The 21,712-nt window shown below is 42.8% G+C and overlaps 1 protein-coding gene across 2 annotated transcripts in view; it reads right to left on the minus strand.

Moving 5' to 3' along the window:
- Positions 1-9,319: 9,319 nt before the first annotated feature.
- The window catches only part of Vopp1 (VOPP1 WW domain binding protein), a 60,740-nt gene continuing 48,347 nt past the window's right edge, over positions 9,320-21,712 (minus strand). For both annotated transcript variants that reach the window (XM_051152281.1, XM_051152282.1), the window contains 2 exons: positions 16,249-16,385; positions 9,320-10,823 (listed from right to left, as the gene is read on the minus strand). In XM_051152281.1, coding sequence (XP_051008238.1) covers positions 10,633-10,823; positions 16,249-16,385 — 328 coding nt within the window. In that variant the 3' untranslated portion in view covers positions 9,320-10,632. The remainder of the gene's footprint in view (positions 10,824-16,248; positions 16,386-21,712) is intronic.

Raw genomic sequence — 21,712 nt, forward strand, 5'->3', positions numbered from 1 at the left:
TTATTTTTAAGGCCATTAAGTTCAATTCTCGTGTGGTTAGTAGTCCTTTACATAAGTTTCATAGTTTGGTTGCTGTTTCTGGTACAAGTGGGCTAGATTTCCTAAGTATGTTTTGTTTTGGAGGTAAAATGTTATTAAAAACAAAAAAACAAAAACAAAAAAAAACCAAGCGGGATTGTGTAATAATCTGGACCTTAGCACTTCCTAAGTGTCAGCTCTAGTTTCTACTTCTTTTATAAAGTAGGAAGAATGGTGACAATGTGAAAGAGAAGGCTGCTTCATGCACGTACCATTGTGAGTGTGGAACCTTGCTGGTGGGGCTGGTACCCTGAACAACTGGCCTTCAATGTCCAGATGGTGCCACCTAGGTCTCTTCATTGCAGGTTCTCCTGGTTCTGTGTCACGACCCTTCTCTTTCACCTTGGGTTGATTACGTCTGTGTGTGTGTGTAAATCTTCAAGATCATCTTTCAGCTCACCTACCGAACTGGATAATGGGCTTCTCAGGGCCATCCAACACCACTTCCTGAAGGCAGGGCAAACCGTCACAAACAGGCTGAGGGGAAGCCGTTCTTTAGCCCCCACGTACTGTCTAGTATCATTGAAACAACACATGTTTCATCCTTTTACCCATTTCATAAAAATAATATAACACAGAGCTTATGTTTGAGATTCTTCTTGTTTAGTTTCTTGAAAGAAGCTTCTCTGCATCATGGTGGAGCTTGTGGGGCCTGGATATTGCCCAAGGGTCTTAAGAGCAGCAGTAGCAGGGTGACTCTCCCCAGTATGTTTACTCATACATATTTGACAGATACTAGTATCTTTCTGACCAGTATGCTGAGGGAAAAATAAAATGTCCAGAGAATAAATGATGAACATTTGGGTTACATATTTCCCTTTTAAGACAGGTGGGTTGGTACCTCCACTGTGTACCAACAGATGTGTATCTCAAGTGACAATATAGACGTTTTTCCTCATATCCACTGCACATGCTGCCCTGCTGCAAAGGCTGTAGCATCATCCCATAAAGCAAAGGAGAAGTAACATGTCAACCAGGACTGAGGGTTCACATGTGGCCACTTAAGAGTTGTTCAAAATCAAAATAAAGACCATCTCATTTTTGTTTCTTAGGCTTATTTATGTCAACAACTGTATTCTAAATTGTTGAAAAAAAATCTTAAAATATATACACACAGAATACCATTTTGAAATCTGAAGGGGAAAAGTTAATGTCCATAAAAAATGTTTGGGGTTCTTTGGTATTATTAATAAAAGACAGTTTTGTGGTGGTGACTTATGGAGTCTTCATAATTTTCTCATTTCTGTCTCAGTGGGTAGTTCTGTGATTCTCTTGGTCTTTATCTCTTGGTCACAGTCTAGTTTATACACTTATAATGGTCAAAAACAACGTGAATAGGCATGTGGCAATACCAGCAATTTCAGTCCTACTTACGAGAAAGATAAATCTTTCTGAAAGCCTCTAGAGTAGTGTTCCATGAATCTTTCATTAGCCAGAGTTTGTCATATTGCTTTCTCTCACTATAAGGAAGACTGGGGAAATTAAAATATGCAACTTACCCTGATTATGTAAAAGGCAAGACAGGGGTTAGATATATCAAGTAATCAAAGAGTTCAAATAAGTGAGCATTTAAGAATGCTAGTATATAGCAGGTGGCAGCACTGCTTAACTGAGTTGTTTTTGAGTGTCTTGGTTACTTTTCTATTGCTGTGACAAATCAGGCAAGGATAAAAGAAAACATTTAAATTTGGGGGCTCTTAGCACAAGGAAGAGAGAGTTAACTTCTAATTATGTGAGCTTTTGAAACTTCAAAGCCTATTTCCAGTTACATCTCTAACAAGGCTATACCTCCTAACCCTTCCCAAACAGTTCTACCAGCTGGGTACCAAACGGTCCACTATATGAGCCTATAGGGGCCATTCTCATTCAAAGCACCACAGTGATAAAGGCTTGAAGAACTATGGTGCAGTCTGTGATATTGCTTGAGTCTGAGGTTGGCTTTAACACTTAAAGATCTTATGGCATCTGCACATCCTCAAAAACAAGGAGTGGGTGCTGTGGGGCTGGTCCTGGACTTTCTAGGCTGCTTCCACCTGAAATGAAGTGACAGCAATTCAGGAGGAGATTTGCATGGGGCTATGTTTGGAAGTGGATGCTCTGGAGAACTACTTACTTACAATGTGTGTATTTAATGCTATATGTCATGTATGTATGTTTTTCATACAGTTAATACTATATTTTATATTCTGTAACACTTATATTAGTCATTTTTCCATCACAATATAAAATACTCAAAAAGTTTAAGAAAGTTTATTAACTTTGGAAGTTTCAGGGTGGTCCCATTGCTATTGGCCTATGGTGAGGAAGAGCATCGTGGATCAGGAACATGTTACAAAGCAAAGTTGGCAGCCAGGAAGTGCAGGTGGGGAATGACAAGATACTTTATCTCACTAGGTGCTACCATCTACATAGTTATTTTTTTTTTCAACCATTCAGTTGTCATTAATGAGAAACCTATCAAGAGGCAATCCATTGATGAGGTTGGTGCCCCCAGGATCTAATCACTCCATGAAAGTCCATAACATATAGCTTCTGGAGAACATTTTAGATCCCAAACATGAAACCTTTCCTATAACAGCTTCATCTTGCCAATCTTGGGTTGCCAAGCCTTTGCAAGAAGATGGTACCCATAAGTGTTAAGAGATTGATGTAATGAACAAAAAAGGGGCTTTATCTCTTTCATCGGCAATCATCTGTGGTCTCTAATTCATTCAAAATTATTATCCATCAATGCTACATTATTATGGCTACAATGGTTTCCGCATGTAATTGTGTATAACACACTGTTTGTGCTGGCAAAATCAGTTCCATTTTTATGAACATGTCAAAAGTCCAAAATTGAGGACTTATACTTTGATATAGCAACTTTTTTCATATTTTATTCCAAAATACAGATGTTCATAAAAAGAATGAGAATGACACATCACAGTAGCAGTCACAACAGAGAAAAAGAATAACAATGTGAGCAAAAGAGGTTGGAAAACTGTATTATGACCATAAAGTCTGAAATGAAAAATGGGACTTAGCAGAGCTTAGTAAAAATCATAAGCAAGATGAAAGAGTTTTATAATCAGAAAATTTGAGATAATAGTGGGCTACAGGAGGAAGAGCTCCATTTATTCATGGAATAAGGCAATACTCTGTTCATGTTATTGTATTTGGTTGCCATCACCCACAGTAATGCCAGCAATCTGGGACAGTACTATGAAGGCTAATGCCTTACTTAAACCTCTGAGTTGGCAAGAGATCACTGCTTCACAGACAACAGGCATTCCGTGCCTGGGAATGCTCACCTGGACCCTCTGCTACCAGACTACAGGGAGGGAAGGAGAATTCTTTCTTAAAATTTTAATTGATTCTTTGTGAGTTTCACATCATGTACTCCAGGCCCTTTCATCCCCCTGTCCCTGTCCCCTTATATCCATCTTGGCCCTTGCAACCCCCACTTCCAAATAAAACAAGCAAACAACAAAAACAAATAAAAAAAAAACCAAAGCATAGAAAACACCTCATTGTGGAAGCCCTAGTATGTCACAAGGAGTCCCACCGTATATCCCTCTGCCCACATATCTTCACTTGTAAACATTCATTGCATTGAGATCTCTGGCTACTGTGACAGCATTAATATTGGGTCCTCAGTAGGACTCCTCCTGGTTTGTCTTAGAGTTTTTATCACTGCAACAAAACACTATGACCAAAAAGCAAGTTGTGGAAGAGTTTATTTGGCTTGCACTTCCAGATCATAATCCATCATTGGAGGAAGTCAGGACAGGAACTCAAGAAGGATTGGAACCTGGAGGCAGGAGCTGATGTTGAGGCAATGGAAGAGTGCTGCTTCCTGGCTTTCTTCCTTTGGCTTGCTCAGATTGCTTTCTTATAGAACCCAGGACTACCAGTCCATGGATGGTACCACCCATAATGGGTCCGGGATACCCCCCATTGATCACTAATTGAGAAAATGCCTTACTGATGGATCTATCATCCCTCCTAACACTTATTCTTTTCTTAGGCTGTTGGTTTAAGGGCATCAGAAGCCCAATGTGACCAGGGGAAAGTCTGAGCTTCCAGTTCAATGAAATGTTTATTGTTGACTCCTGCCAGGAGCACTCCCCCGTGTGGAACCAAAATTTCTGGTCCTGCAGAACTTAGGGTTGCAGGAACAGAAAGCAAAACTATCCTAGTGGGTCACTAGGAATGACTTCCATTTTCTATCCCTTGATTCCTGGCCCTGTGGATCCTACTGGCTGTAGGAGAAACTGTACCATACATCGGATGCTGAGTCAAAACATAAACTGCATTCTGAAGAACCCTGCCCCAGCCCTCCATGCTGCTACCACATAATCGGTGCTGTAACTGTTGCTTCAAAAGGCCATTCCATCGTTCTATGAGGCCAGCTGCTTCAGGGTGGTGGGGAGCATGGTAAAACCAGTGGATTCCATGATTGTGGCAGTGAAATGAGTTCCTTGGTCAGAAGCAGTACTGTGTGGAATACCATGATGGTGGATGAGGCATTCTGTAAGTCTACAGGTGGCAGTTTTGGCAGGAGCACTATGAGCAGGAAGGGAAATCCATAACCGGAATAAGTTGACACACAAAACCAGAAAATGGTCTACAAAGATTTCCATTGACTCTTGAGTGTCTCTAGAGAGAGGGGAAGGCAACACAAACACCCAAAATACCAGTGCCTTTTATGTCTCTTTCGAATAAGATAAAGCAAGTTTTGTCTGGGACATGTGGACTTTTTGATTCACGCTCCAGCGACCACCCTCAGCAGCTCTCATTGACCTGCAGCCCTCTGGCCTCTCTGTCCACGAGCCCTCTGTGCTGCTGTGGGCCATGGTGGACTTTGCATGAGGCAGCCTTTGTCCTCTAGCTCCTCATGCCACTGCCCAGTTTCTTCTCCCAGATCATAGCCTGTCCCACAGTCTTCTCCACTACCACTTCCACCACACTGTGGTGGTGCTGGATTTGACGCCTTCTTCAATGCTCTTCATATCTATGTACCTACTCAGGTCACTTCTATCAGAGGAAGTAGAGGTACCAGCAGGTCCAGTGACCTGAGCCTACCATATTGCCAAATAGTCTGGCTGCCCTCCCCCACCCCCAGTATTTTAGGAGTGTCTCTCTGGACCTTTTGACTCACAATCCAGTGGCCACCCTCAGCAGCTTTCACCATTGTCAGCTGTACTCTTTTGGCCCCTCTGTCTACATGGTTGCCAACACTTGGAGAGGCCAGCTTTAAAGCCTCCTGTGTACCTTTCTCAGTGCTCCTGACTTCACTGTGTTTAACCACGACACTATTGTAAAACTGTGGTTTCCCCCACTCTCTGGCTTCTATAGCTGGCACAATGGGCTGGATCTCTGGCGCCTTAATTGCAGCATTTTGCTGTTGTTTATTCAAGCTTCTAGAACCCTGGGGGAATTTTTCTGTTGTTTCTAAGCTGAATGGACTAAGATAAGAATTCAAAATACTAAGGAGAAGTTTTGCAGAGAAATGCCTCCACAGTTAGATAGGGGGGCTGCTGTAATAGAGGAGAGCACTTTAGGGTCAGAATGCAGGGATCTCTTCTTCCTAAGTGACAGAAAGGATAGAATAAAGAGATCACTAGGTGGATCTCTGTGAGTTTAAGACCAGCCTGGTTTATAAAGTGAGTTTCAGGAGAGCCATGGCTCAAACCTAAATAAATAAGTAAGTAAGTAAATAAGTAAGTAAATAAGTAAATAAATAAATAAATAAATAAAATAAAACCCAAGCACCTCCAAGCAAAAAAACCAAAACAAAACCAACACCCCAAACAAACAAACACCGTACAAAAGACCAAAAAAAGATTCAGGGCCATAATTATGTGGACAGAGGGAAGGAGGAACATATCTATATCTTCTCTGGTGCCAAGAAAAGCATCTGCAGGATGGCGATAAGGGAAATAATCTATGGGCCAGAGAGGTGGCTCAGCTGTTACAGGCTATGTTCACAACAAAAAATATAAGGGGCTGGGATTACTCTCTTCAGGTCCATGAGGTTCTACTTTGTACAGCATCTCCCTATTCATTTGGGTGGCAATTATGCTACCCAGCTTTGTGTCACTATAACAAATAGCAAAGAAAACCAAAGGTTATTTTGGCGCAGTTTTCCAGGTTTCATCTTATGATCATGGGTTGGTCTTGTTTCTTTGGGCCTGTGATGAGGCAATCACACAAAGGCTCATGATGGAGCAGAGCCACTCATTGCATAGCCAAAGAGAAACACAAATTTCAACTTTGGGAGATGAATTGAAAGGTCCCAATATCCACCTCAGAGATGTACCCTTAAAAATCAGAACATTCTCTCACGAGGTCCTCCCTCTTCAAGTTTCTACCACCTCATAATTCAAACCAGGTGCAGACCAAGCCTTTAACACATGGGCCTTGGGGTGGGGGGGAGCATGCAGTTTAGATTCAAAGTAGAGGAGATGTACAGATTGTGGGAAAGCTGGAAGAGGCTTACACTGCAAACACTTTTAATAGAAACACTGAGTAGCTTAAAGTCACTTCTTAAAATCAGGCAACAGTTCGAGTAGCCTGCTTCCCAGAACCATGCAAAAGTCTTGGTAAGAAGTAAGCTTCTGGCCCATGCCTATACCTGGGCATTTCCAAGTGGAGCCAATTGATGTTCCCTCAGGTTCTTCCTTCCTTCACCTCCTGGGTGTGCTCCCTTCCAGTCCCACCAGCCTTCTTTCATTTCAGAGGTTACTCCACATTTTTGTTCTTTACTTTGTTTTGCTTTGCCAGCTGTTTCTGATATGCTCATTGGAATTTGGTAAGCACAAATGAAGGTGTGTGAAGATTTTCCGTGTTAAGTCATGATCTTTGATCATTTTTTCTGGGGGAAGTTGGCCAGGAGGGGTGTCTTCCCTGCCTAACATAGATGTGATGCAAGCAGGTGATGATCATTTTTCTTGCTTCCTGTCTACCTAAGGGGTTTGTATGACATCAGCATTTGCCAAATCTATCCTTGAAATACCCCTAACCAAATAAATTGTTTTAACCAGTGTTCTGTTGCTGTGAAGAGAAACCATAACCACCATAACTCTTATGAAAAAAAAATTTAATTAGGGCTTGCTTACAGTTTCAGAGGTTTAAACTATTATGGTCATGGTGGGAAACATGGCTACATGTCGGCAGACATGGTGTTGGAGAGGTAGTTGTGAACTGTACATCCAGATCATCAGGCAGCAGGAAGAAAGCAAGCCTCTAGGCCTGCCTTGAGCTTCTGAAACCTCAAAGCCCACCCCTTGTGTCACACTTCCTCCAACAAGGCCACACCTCCTAATCCTTGTCAAGTCTTGCCATTCCCTAATGACTAAGCATTCAAATATATGAGCCTGAGGGGCATTCTTATACAAATTACCATACAAATTAAAGGGCCTGCAAGATGGCTCAGCAGGTATGACATCTGTCACATAAGCCTGACAATCCAAGTTCTATCCCCAGACCCCATGTAAAGGGGTAGGAGAAGAACTAACTCCACAAAGTTGTCTGCTGATCTCCATCTGTACGGCCTTACGTGGGAGACACACACAAACACAAACTGACACTCAAATTCACCCATCCTTAGATTTGGTCTTGGGCAGAAGGGCTCTGATATGTCCAACCCTCTCCTCCCCACGTCCCCGAGAGGAGTATATAATTGGTAAGTTTGTAAAGTAGAAGATAATACAGAATTACGGTGCTTCTTAGAATGTTCAGTTAACATAACACAGTCTGGCAATAACCTTGAAATAAATACTCCAAATGTGGGTCTACAAACAGAGAAGGGACCAGGCTTCTAAGGCAAGTATTTGAAGAAGTCAGAAGATAAAACTTAACATCATTTATTAATTCAACCAAATGCAGTTTAGCTGTGGTAGCTAAATCAACAGTCACATCCAAGCAACACAATTCCTGACTACAGAGAGCAGGACATTTGTTGTCTTGAGATGGGAGCTGCTCTCTTTTCTAGCCTGTCTTGCAGGACTGTCATGCAGTCCTTTGGCCTCAGATCGCAGAACAGCAGAGACCACACCCTGCATAACACCATGCCCAGCTCTACAGTGGAACTTTAAAGTGAGGGCCAACTTACCAAAGAAGGACAGAGCCACATGCCTGCTCCAACCCTGTTAGGTAAATAATTCTGCTTCTCAACTTGCTTCAGACAACTTTTTCCTATCTTGAGTTTTCAAAACATGTATTCCTGGTAACACTTGGCTTCCAAGCATGTAGACAGAGCGCATGATCTGCCCTCCTGTGCCCTCCATGTTAATTCATGATCCACTGTGCATGATTTCTCATAAGGAAGTCTATCTCCATCCCCTTTCCACTCCCCAGAGGGGGAAAAAATCAAAGCACATGACCAAATTCACTTTTATTTTTTTTATACATAGGAAACAGGACCCTATCAAAAGAGAACAAAGAAGAAATAGGAGCCAATTGTTGCCAAGGAAGAGCATGCACAAGTCGGCTTCAGGTCTGTCCCCACGCAGTGGCTCTATAGGACCTCAGCACACATTAATGGAGCTGCTGGAAGGGTGAGCATTACTCACCAAACACAAGGAAATAAGAATGCTGGGAAACACCCCAGAAAGTGCAATTTCCAAAGGTGTTGCCAGTGTTTACGGCTGTAGGAATTTCAACGCAGGCTCAGTGGTAAACAAAATTTATCTTACACAGACACTGGAGTATAAAATTGCTGAGCCCTATCAGTCATTCAGCTTCTCAAAAGGATTTGCTATCAAAAAAGATAAGACTTAGTCAGGGACACTGAGTGAGTGCCTGGATTCAGCTGTTCCCGGATGCAATCCCAGGGGCAGCTCTGACTGTGCTTCTCCATTTTAAAAGGAACAGAGGAAATTGAAGTTAAAACCACAAGTGATAGAAGAGAGAGGAAATGTTTGGACCGTATAGTCATCTTGATTGTAAACAGCAGACATTGTGCTTTGTTGTCTTATTTAAAACAAGGACCCAAGCATGGAGAGGTACTGGGTCCAGTGACCAGAGACACAAAGGTGGTCAATGACTTGGGCAGCAGCATCTGTACCTATCTATCAAGTCCCCATGCGTTCTGTCCTTACACTAAGGCCATGCAGCTACTGTCCTGATCCCTGAACCTCATAAACACCCCAACGGAGAATGACACCACGCCTCCTGGTCTTGTAAAGAACACTCCATGTCCACTCGAGAGAGAGATGTTTGGATGCCCAATTCAACAAGTAACAAGTTACTGATTAGTTCATTTAAAATGCCACTCCTTTTACTTGCAGCCCCAGTTCCCACCATAATACACATAAATACTCTAGACATCTTACCTACACCACCTTGCTCTTACTACACAAGGTCTCACTCTGGGTTTAAATACCTATCAACATGACTAACTACGCAAGGGAACATGACTCCTCACTGTTCACAACCCCCTCCACTACTTGTAAAGCTATGGGTGAGCTCTGACTCTCACCTGGGAAACGGAAGCTCTAACTACACCTTCTTTCTCTACTTTTGATTATGTGGTCTGTGCAACTAAGAAGGCTTCCACTGTTCTACCCACAAATGTCTCCTCTTCTGAGCCCGGCACATCTCTGCCAGGACCACATACATGCCAGGTCTTACTCAGAAGAGCTGCTCTTTCTTTGCTGGGCTTCTTTGGCTGCTCTCTCCCTCTCCAAGGGTCAATGTCACTACCCAGCCTAATGTGTCCCCTGTTCGGAAGTGTCCATGAGACCCATCACCAGAACTCCTAAGGGAAGGGGGCTGGGGCTCTCTGAGCAGTGACCCCAAGAGTTCACACTCTCCACTTGATCTCAAGGGACAGGACTCTTACTTCCATAATTGCACTAAAAGAAAAAAGAAACATGTTTTTCCATCTGGAGCCAGATCATGATTCATAAAATTCTATGTCTCCATTTAGAGCAGGGAGCTGTTTTCCCTGACTTAAAGCTATTCCCCTCTTTAACGGTCTTTAGTTAACTATAGATTATGTTCAGCTGGGGCCTGAATCTTGACCCTCATTTTGCAGTGGAAGTAGCATGCACCTGGGTCTTTCCTTTTCCTGCAGAGGAAAGCCTGTTTTCAGGATGTGAGTGGAGATCAAACAGCATCAACAGGCCTCCCTAGCACATCCACAGTTTGTATTAGGAGAATGGGCTGGGACAGTGGCCCTTGGAATTTCTTTGCCAACTACTGCATCATGGGAGTTTTATCTCAGCCTGACTGTTTTATCTGCCCCCTGACACATAGGCTATGCCTTCCTTTCCTCTTAGCTTCTCTCCCTGAGGATCTACCTTGGCCCCCCCCCCCCAAGGAATGTCAACCCTCAGGGACTGCTGCCACACTCTCTCAGAGAGCACAGACTACATCAGAAACAGAAGCAACAGAGGAGACAGTGTGGATTCAAATGTCCTCCACAAAAAACTTGAAAGAGAACTGGGCTTGCCTTGAAAATATCAGAGCAGTTTGCTCTTGGACCATCCTATTAGCAAGTATCAGTGAGGACGGGGAGGACACACACAGGGGCCTGTCCAGCCTCTGCCTTGATGTAGCATCTTGCTACTTGTCCTTCACCACCTGTTCATAGGGTGGAGGGGGCGTGTTGCAGTAGGAAGGAGGGGGTGGGTAAGTTGTGCCTCCGTGGGGTGAACCGGGCTGGACCTGGAAAGCCATTGCCATGGTATTGCCAACAGGATTCATCCCGGGTCCTCCTGGGTCAGTGTAATATGGCGGCCCCATTTGCTGTGGTCCTGAAAAACAGATATCCATACATGAGTGCAAAAGAGAAGAACCCGACATCTGGCACATCTCAATACTGCCAGGCCCCTTCTGCCCACCTCATTCACTGCACTACTCTCTATTAGGAACAGAACACTTCTCAGTACAGAAAATACCTATATTTGGTAACAAGCCAGAGGAGCATGCATAGTCTTGTACTCAGGGGACACAGTCCCTCTGGAGAGAGATATTGTTGAAATAGCCATCTGTCTTCAGAGTGCACTAAAGCTCAAGAGAATGAAAGGATGACGGATTCTCCTACGGAGGCACAGGCATCTAGCACAAACTCCAAGAGCTGAGAGCAAGCCAGCTAGCTTTGAGAAAGCTGGGGAAGCATGTGCTGGAAATATATGCCTAAGTCATGGTGAGGAAGCCACAGCGTAGGCAGCTGTCACTGCGCCCTGGCTGTGAGAAGATCCCCAAAATAACTTGTTCTCCCAACTCTTGGCCCAGATGTATCATAGTCCCATCGGCATACTTTGAACACAACTTGCTGGAAATTCCATGTACATAAGTTAAGGTGTCCATTCCTGTACCATTTTATGAGGGCAAAAAATATCTGTCATCCAGGTGGGTTAAAGGCCTCAGGCAGGTAGGGGACTCCTACAGGTCCATGCTGGGTACACTTCGCAGTTTCCTGAGATATGTCTGCTTCTTCTGTGACAGAAGGAAGGGGCTATTATATACACTTAGGCTTCTGCACCTGAGGACCAGAGGAGGAGGAAGGGGAGGCCCAATTTTCTGTGACAGGCTAGCATAGGGAAGGCTGATGTCTCTGTACTAGAGATATAGCTTGGGCTGTGTTTGTAATGTCCCAAGAGTGGGGCTACTCAAAGTAATACTGGAGTGTCGGCTCATAGATTTTGTAGGAACTGGCTAGATTTATCTTAATATTTTATAAAATATTTGAACTTGGAGATGCACTTAGAATATTAAAAAAATTAAACAGAATAGACAAGAGGTAGGCATATATCATTTAATTGAGAAACTTGACAACTACCAGACCTGAAACATGCTGGAAAACTGGGTTTTCCACACTCAGGAGGAGTGCGGTTGAAGCCATAGGGGCAGCAGTGGTAGATGGTGCCTAGTGGTTAGCAGCTGAAGGCTCCCACTAGACAGACAACAAGGCAGGAATTGGGACAGCTTAGCCAGAGACAGAGGTGCTCAGAGGAAGTTCACAATCCAGACCTCTCCAGAGTTCTGTTGAGTTAGCTGGAAGACCCAGTGCCTAGACCCTGACTGAAACAGTCAGGCTCCCAAGAAGGTGAAAGCAGATGGCTACAGCTTTGGCTAAGGCAGAGATGCATGCCCAGGGGCGTGACAGCAGAAAGATGTCACTGCATGTATGAAAGCCATGCAGCCAAGGCTGACAAGTTAGGCAGATGTCTCCAGACTTGAGAGAGAGCGTTTCAAAGACCTGTTCCCAAATGTATACCTGATTCTATGGAAATCAAAAGAAACTCAGAACTATAGGCAACCGCATCATGCATAACATGAAGACAACAAAAGCTCCCAAGGAGACACACACACACATCCCCTGTAAAGGACAAGTCTGCAAGGCGGGATTAAAAACACAGATTGAAACTGGGAAAAACAAAGGTTCAGGGAGATGAAACACAGAGCAAGACTGGGCAAAGACTTCCTGGTGCGTGGAGGCATTGACACAAAACCCACCACTCTCATCTCAAGAGGAGTAAGAGGCAGTTTATCCTGGAGGCTAATCTGAATGACCATAGCTCAGGAACACAGAACGCAAAAGGGACAGTGAGTCACCTTAGGTCTCACAGACTTCTGGCTTTCCATCTCTCAACCAACATCACTTTCTCAGCTACTCAAACTCTCTTCACATGTCATCATTTGTTGTGTATTCCCAATAAACCCCAAGCTTTCAATAAAAGAACAAAAACAAAAAAAACACTTAAATTCCCTAGTTTTACAAGGAGCTTGACCTCTGACCCATGCATTCCCATTAGCCCAAAGGCCTGCTCAGCCCATATGATGGGCAGACCATCCTTCCCATGTCCAAGCAGCAGCACCTTCAAGTGTTGCCTTATCCACGACACTGGACATGGATGCTGATCTTAACAGCACTGGAAGCTCCTTCACACTCCAGAATAGAAACTGGGGCTATCTAGTATTCATTCTTTAAAATCTTCGGTCTTTTCTTCTTCGTTAGTAAGAATAGCTTGCAAGGTGTGCCACTCCAAGTACTGGGCAGGCTGTGGCAAGAAGACCAGAAGCTGTAAGAGAGCCTGGACTCCACACTATGGTTAAAGGTCAGCCTTAGCTACACTGTGAGGCCCTGTTTCTAAAAGTCAAGGGCTGAGGCTGGAGCTCAGTGGGAGAGTAGTGCCTGTCAAACATGCTGAACATACATATGGTTAACTAAAATCAAGTTTCTGTCCTTCAAATTACCAGTGGAGTCGCATTACAAATGCACAAAGTCGATGCATATTGACTTGACATATATACTCTGTGTGCCACAATGTGCAACTCAGTTTATATTCTTTAAAAAAAAAAAAAAAGGAATTTGGGCCAAACAGAAACTTCCTGTACAAATCTAGGGATCTAAATCCAGGTATCCTGCAAATGGGGGATCCTTTAAATCCAATGGGGTCTATAACACTGGTGGTTTCTGAATGCCTCTAGGTACCACTAGAACATGCATGGAATGGTGTCAAATCTAGCATCCCTCACTCTGCCTCTTAACCCCATGAAAACAACTCAAATCTAAGACGTAGGACACTGAGTCCATGACATCTTCCTATTGGCAATATTAACCAATGTTCTTTGCTGTTTTCATAGGCACATTTTCTTTTAAGTTTGATGTGCCCCCTGATGCAGACTCTTACACCCATTGGGATTTATAGTAGATATTTGAAAACTATGAAGCTCATGAGTTTCTATGGCCATTTTACAGGAGCTGACTAGATGTCACTTCTACACAGTCTTGACCACTGTGTGGAACCCTCCTCCAGCTGAGTTTCAATACATGTTCCTACTTAATCTAAGCAAGCATCCGACAAAGTTTTCAATTTACTTGGTTAACAAGCACCCCAACTTTATCCCTATCATGGTTAGTAACTATCTTAGTTAGGGTCACTATTGCAATGATAAAACACCATGACCAAAGCAACTTGGGGAGCAAAGGGCTTATTTGGCTTATGGTTCCACATCACAGGTCATCACCAAGGACAGTCAGGACAGGAACTCAAACAGGCAGGAAACAGGAGGCAGGAAAGAGGAGGCAGGAGCTGATGCAGAGGCCATGGAGGAGTGCTGCTTATTGGCGTGTTCCTCATGGCTTGCTCAGACTGCTTTCTTACACGATCCAGGACCACAAGTGTAGGAATGGCACCACCCACAATGGGCTTGTCCCTCCCCCATAAATCACTAATTAAGAAAATGGCCTACAGGCTTGTCTATAGACTGATCTTATGGACGCATTTTCTCCCTCTTCTCTACTTCATGTGAAGTTGATGTAAAACTAGCCAGTACAGTAACTATACATAATCATCTTTGGGGTCCAGAACCCTTTATAGGTAGCCAAATCTACACATATTCAAGCTCCTTGTATCAAACGGCACAGTATATACCTATAAACATCTTTCTATATATATTAAATCAATTCTAGACTATTCACTATTATAAAGCAATAGAAATATTATACAGATGTTTATTAATACTGAATTGTTAATGAAATGTCAAGACAAAAGTCTTTGCATGTACAGAATGAACACATTTCTTCATATACTTCTAACTTATGCAAACATGGAACCCTGTGATGTGGAGGGCTGACTAAGATGCTTTGCGTGACTGCTCACTAGGGTGTAATCCAGGCCATGAGCATGGAGTGCTTGGGGAACTCAGTATTTGTATTCAGTATGAAAGACAAAAAAGGTTAATCCCAAACAACAGTGAGAAATATCTAGATAATTAGGTGTCTGCTCTCAAAGCTGGAATCAGAGCACCAGGGAGTTTTAATTTTTACCTCCATCTACATGTTCCTTTCATTTCTTAACTTTCTACTAAATACATAGAAGACAGAAGACAGTGAGACTATTAACTACGAAAATAGACAGCAAATCTTTCCCTGGAAAAAATATAGGTTGGAAATAAACTTTAGTAAGATCTTCTGATTTACTGGTGTTAGCCAAAGTGAGACCAAAGATTCCACTGACAGGAGTTCATTGCTGTTGAAGAAGAGAACGGGGAGAGACTGTAATACATTCTTCTTTGGCAGTACTCTGATACCTCAGGGCAAGGTGAGTTGCGCAGATAAAAGCATGGGTCAAATTTTATCACCTCCCCACCACATTGGTTCCAGTTTGGGTTATTAGGGGAGTATCAGTGCTGACAAAGGGCCAGCATTAGGCAGGAAGGACATGTGTCCTGCATGTCCTCACTCCATCTAAGAGTGATGAATCCACATGAAATTCAATGATTAATGGTTTTCAATGTTCTGTTTTAAGTGACAATTTATTTTTTTTACTTTCTGATAGAACACAAATTTCAAAGTTAAAAGAATAAGATCCACACATGAATACGAAATGATGCCAAACAAGGGAAAGTATAAGATGTGGGTCGCTGTGAACCAGTATGGAAAAGAAACATTCACATCTGTCTTAGTAATAACCTCAAGTTCTTTTGGAAAGGAAAACCCTGCCAAGCATCAGGTAGAAGACAAGTGTGGAAGAACAACTCTCTTTGTACCTTGAATATCATGTATCAGGAAAAGAGAGGATGGGCTACAAATCCCTTTATATTCAACCCTCCCACTTCTCTATTCTATTTTAGTCCATGACTGATGGATTAAACACTGTGCTTCTTTGTTGTATACAATCCGAGGAGTCTGAAAGATGACATCCATGAAATCATCATGACCCCAACTACAACGTATATTATAGACCTCTGCCATCCAACTTATTACTATGAATTTTCAGAACAGGTACACAGTGCATATTTACTGAGTGAGTAATTTTTTAAAAGGCAAAACAAAATTTAAAAAAAAATCACCAGCAATCATATAATACCAAACAAATTACCATCTAATAACAATATTTACTCCAGATGGATTAAGAATGGTAAGGTCATTACTGTCCATGTAAAAAACTTATACATGAAATAGCTTCTTAATGAAAAAGGAAAAAATACGTATGCATATATGAACCATGTATCCTTCACACAGTGTACATCAATAACAATGTAAGACCATGAAATGACACACCCACAATAGATTGCATTGCTACCAGCAACAAACAACAATAAAGTTGGTCATCAGAATTTAAATAACCAAATAGCCTGATTTATCTCTTCTAGCACACTTTATGGTACTATAAATGTCTGAAGAGGTCACAGAAATTACAAGGACAGACAAGGATGAGGTTGGCTGACCTGGAGCAGGATTTGGTGGCTGCCTGGTGTAGGACACATTGAATGTGGGCTCCTCAATGAGTGGTGGTGGGTACATGCGCCGGCGGATGAAGAAACCAGCTCCACAGCAGAACAGCACACCCATCATCAGCAGGAACCTGCAAGGAACACAAGCAGGAGGCCAGAGTTCAAGCCACAGGCTGAGGCCAGAACTGTGACAAAAATGCCTGAGGATTCTCTGGGGCCCTGGAATATCACTCCCCACCGGCTCCAGCAAGCTGCGAGAAACCTCCAGCCAGGAGGACATGCGATGAGCTCTGGTTCTCTTCACTTTGGGACATCCCTCCTGTGGATGACACCAGTGAGATTCTCACTCTGAAAACCTCTGAGGTGTCCCCTGGATAGAAGCCACTAACAGTGACATATTTGCTTAAAAAAAAAAAAAAAAAAATCTGTATCACAGTGGTTATAAGTGATTGGTTTCAAAGGATTTTTTTAAAACCAAAACCAGTATGTTAGTCTAAACATAAGACACTGTCATATCCAGTCTCTGTTACTGTTTCCACATTTCCATTTCTTCACTTCAAACCACAAAAAAATGTATATTTCACCTTCCTAACACTTTTCTACATTATTTATGAAGTGACCATTTAATAATTTTTTAAAAAGCATCTAGAACACTTGTTAATTACTAGGGAAATAAAAGAAGAGAGAAGGAATACAGTCAGAAAAATAAAAGCATATTCAGAAAACTCCAGGCTGTAAATGTTAGTGATTACTGTGCATATCTTGATCCTTATGTCTAATAGGCAAGGAAAGTGGGTGCTCTCCAGAACGACACTGTTTCAAACCATCTAAGGTTCTCATTGACTAGTAGATCATCAGTAAAGGGCAACACCAAGCAAAACTGATAAATTCTTGCTCATCTCTGGCCCATGGAACATTCTAGAGCTTAATACAGCATGCCTGTACTCCAGTCTTATATGAGATAAGCACACAATAGCGTTGGTCACAGCCAATTACACCAGAAAACGTTTTTGTTCTGTTTTGTTTTGTTTTTATAAAAAACGGTTTAAGGGGCTGGAGAGATGGCTTAAGGGTTAAGAGCACTGACTGCTCTTCCAGAGGTCCTGAGTTCAATTCCCAGCAACCACACGGTGGCTCTAGAGTGAGATCTGGTGCCCCCTTCTGGCCTGTGAGTGTACATGCAGACAGAGCACTGTATATATAATAATAAAGAAATCTATAAAAAAGAGTTTAAGGTGTGTGATAAGACCCTTGAGAATAGTAATATGACCATGTGCAAGGCCATCAGTCAACAGGAACTTCCCAGATTATCTTGGAATGTTGAACAGGAATTTAAAACAGACACAGGCAAAAATGACCCAGGAAAAGGCTGAAATTATAATGTGTTCTTTCTTTAATTTTTTTATTTATTCAACAAGTCAGTGTTCTGCACCTTTGATGTCCACAAGTCCACAGGGAGGTGTGCCTGTTGGTTTTTGCCAATTTGATATAAACCTAGACATATCCTAGAAGAGGGAATATTGAGAAAATACGTCCATTAGATTGCCTGTAGGCAAGTCTGTGGGGGCATTATCTTGACTGGTTGATGAGGGAGGCCAAGCACACTGTGGGCAGTGCCACTCCTGGGCAGTTGGACCTGGGCTATATAAGAATGTGACTGAGAAAACCATGAGGAGCAAGCCAGTAAGCAGTGTTCCTTCATGGTTTCTGTTTCAATTCCTGTCCTGACTTCCCTCAGTGATGGAGAGTGGCCTGAGAGTTTAAGATGAAATAATTCCCTTCCTTCCACCCCATGGTGCTTTTAGTCATGGTGTTTTATCACAGCAGTAGAAAACCCTAACTAAGCTGGGTGTGGTGGCACACGCCTTTAATCCCAGTACATGGGAGGCAGAGGCAGGTGGATCTCTGTGAGTTCAAGGGTAGCCTAGTCTACAAAGCGAGTCTAGAACAGCCAAAGCTACACAGAGAAACCCTGCCTCAAAAAACCAAAAGGAAAAATTAAAGAAACCCTAAGACAGAAGTTGGGGCCATTCCCCACACCTCAGTGAAATTCATTATTAACAGAAGAGGGAAAAACTGAATACCAAATGTATACAACTATTTATTCATAAAAAGTGACAAGGAAGAAAAATGAAGATTGGAAGAATAGATCTGTGTGATACATTATCTGTATCAAAATTCATCACTTTAAGTGTATAAGTCAGTGCACTGGGAGGTTTGCACAAAGATATCTGTTATACATAAGAATGGACAAATACTCTCTTTCAGCCATATTTGAGCTAGACTGTAAAAGACGAGAAGGGTGAGGTACATTGAGGAGGAGGAACAGGAAGTCTGGTGAGAAGGACACAGGCGAAGAGACCTAGTGCAGGGAAAGGTCAGTGGGAAGATGCATAGATGGCTCTGGCTGGACTCCAGAAGTGGGCTCAGAAGTTGGAAAAGTAAAGAAACTCACTAGCAAGAATGCTAGAATCACAAAAGCAACACACTCTCTCTGTCTCTCTCTCTGTCTCTCTCTCTCTCTTCCCTCTCCCACTCTTTCTCCATCTTTACAAGCATAGTCTTATTATATTCCCATTTTTTTTTAACAACTTTTACTTTCAGGTAGGGTCTTATTAACTTGCTCAAGCTGGCTTGAATTCACTCTGTACTCCATGAAGGTTTTGAACATGTAACTCTCATGCCGTAGCCTCCTAGGTAGCTGAGAGTACAGGCCAGTGCCACCAGGCCCAGCTGGACTTGCTTCTTACAACTACTTGTCTTACCTTCAATGTTAAATCCCACAGAACATAACATATCTGAGTAAGGTTACCTAAAGCTTAGAAGTTTGTTCGTCTGATGTATTTTAATGCTCATTAATAAAAGGCAGTCACCCTGGGCAGAGCAAATGGGATAGGCATGGCTAAAGTTCCCAGGCTGGGGGAAACAGAAAATTTTGGGAAGAAGAGAGAGCTGAGAAGAAGAGAGGAGAAGGAGGCTGCGCCATCATGGGTTAAGAGGAGAGAAGCACACGGCCAGAGTGGATGGAGCATTTGGCCCAGATGAAGAACGTCAGCAAGTATATGGGATTATGGATGGGCGGTAGCTTGATAGAAGTTATTAGAAGCAAATGGCATGGGATACCTGCCCCACTATGGGAAGAAGTTTAGGAGATTAATATCTGCCTTGCCTCAGGTTAACCAAGGCTATTTTAAAATATAACAGGTGTCTGTGTCTTGATTGATTGCTAGCGGGTTAGGAAATACTGTGGTAATAATAAGTATAGGCCTGACAATAAACATTATTAGGTCATACTGGTAAATTAACAACAACAGAGGTGGGATGTGCACGGTGATTTACTTCCTCAAATGATACTGCTGGTCACTCTAAGAGAACTAGTTCTTTGGTTCGCAAGTAAGTCATCTGAGATGGTTTTCAACCATGAGAAAAGGTCAAGATGTTGGTCATACTGTCAAATGGAACTTTTTTCTCCTAGCTGAAAAATGACACCATACTTCACACTTCAGAAGCAAGGAAAGCCGAGTCACTTGACAGGAGACCAACTGTGGCTCTGATATCACACAGTAGCCGATCTGTTCCTTATTGAAACATTAGCCTTGAGGACTTACTCCTGAAAGGGAAGCTGAAATGGGGCCAGGAAAATGAACTTCAGGCTGCCTGGTAAGAGTCACCGCAATTAATGAGGAAGACCATTTCCACAGCACTGTGACCCATGGGCAGGCTGCCCACTGTAGTCTCTTCTGTTGGGCAGCAGAGTTGGGAAGCTGCCCAAGGACTGACTGGGAGAAGCTGTTTTCATTTTATAAGGTTAGAAGTAATCCAGTTCCTTTCATTACTTTGCTGTTTCAACTCCTCTTTTAACGGAGGCAGTTCTCCATTCTGCAACGTGCTAGTGACTGGCAGCTTTAACATAAAGGATAGTGCAGAGTTTTATTGCAACTTGTTATGCCATGTTTGGTTGAGGCCTGCTCTTATCTGAAGGGAAACAGGGGAGTAGACCTGGGGCAGAGGAGAGGTGGAGGGAAGAGACTGGGAGGAAAGGAGGGAGGTGAGACTGTGGTTGGGATGCAATATATGAAAGAACTTAAGATGAATTAATTTTTAAAACAAAGAAGAAACATTCCACTGAATTTTTCTTTCACTCAGTCCCAGACTTCTTCATGAAATATACCATCACATTGGGCACAACCTCACTGAAAGAGCTACCCAAAAGCTTTGCAGCTTTGTCTGTTAGCCTCAATCTAGCAGTTAGCATCTACTGAGAAGCTCTCTTTCAGGAATGTGGTCGCTACAGAAGTCTCTCTATAGGAGGCCCAGGATCTTAGCACTGAAGGTTTACTGAGAGAAGGAATGTATGGCTCAGGCCCCAAGAGCATCTGTATTTTCACTAGGGTGTTTCAGATGCCATTTCCAGGCACTCCGGCTATACCTTCAGTTAGCTGTAACTTGTGTCATAACTGAAACTCTAACAACCTGATCAACGCTTCTGGCAGCTGGCACTCTGACCTCATAAGAGCAAGGGTGTGGGACTCACAAACATTTCAGTCAGTATCTCAATACTGCCAAATCACTGTGTGTCACACCACTGTTACCCCACCAGCAGAAGATGCCCCAGCCCAGAAACCAAAGGCACTTAGAGCCCTGTAGGATTTCTTTCTCATCTCTCAACAGCCAATTTTGACAAGTTTAACCATTTTCCGACTCATCCCTACACCCTAACATACTGCGTACAAGGCTCCACACCAACCCGGCACCAGGAGTCCTTTCAGGTTTAGGGTTTTATGCACTGCACTCCTGCCTCCTGCCAGAAGGCCCCAGCAAGAAGATCGCTGCATGAGCATGTGCCTTGCATCCAGGCCATGTTCTGAAGTGTCATTTCCCGTGTTTTCTGTTTGTTTTGAGAGGAACAAATTCTTACCTTTGGGTGTTTGGGCAGAAAAGTTCATCTTCTCTCACAAAGTTCTACTTATTTAATTTTGAATTGATGTATTCTCAGTACAGAGTGCTGGGTTTCATAAAGACGGTCTCCCTTCAATTATATCCTGTGTGTTGAACATACTCACACCTCCATTCCTCCCTGTTCTCTGTCCTCCCACTCCTTAATCCCACCAGCTTCCCTTCTGCTTTTCACACTGCATACAGAAATGGTTTTATGTATCTATAAATAAATCTAGGAAACGATTGAAAGAAGACATGCAATGCTTGCCTCACTCTGGCTTATTTTGCTTAATGTCTTGATCTTACCTATGAGACTTCCTGTAAAGAAGATGTGTCCATAAGATCGACTTATTAGAACTGCAATGATGTGGAGAGGTTGGGGTGTTGTAGGTGCAGAGGACAATGACTTTATGTTGGGCTAGTTCTAGTGCTTTTCCTACCTGTGTGTCAAGAATAACACCCTATGACTGAAAGAGGAAAACCTTTTGGAGTCTACTAACTTATCAGACTCCTAGCTTCC

The sequence above is a fragment of the Acomys russatus genome, chromosome 10, assembly GCF_903995435.1.
Source record: "Acomys russatus chromosome 10, mAcoRus1.1, whole genome shotgun sequence".
Lineage (NCBI taxonomy): Eukaryota > Metazoa > Chordata > Mammalia > Rodentia > Muridae > Acomys > Acomys russatus.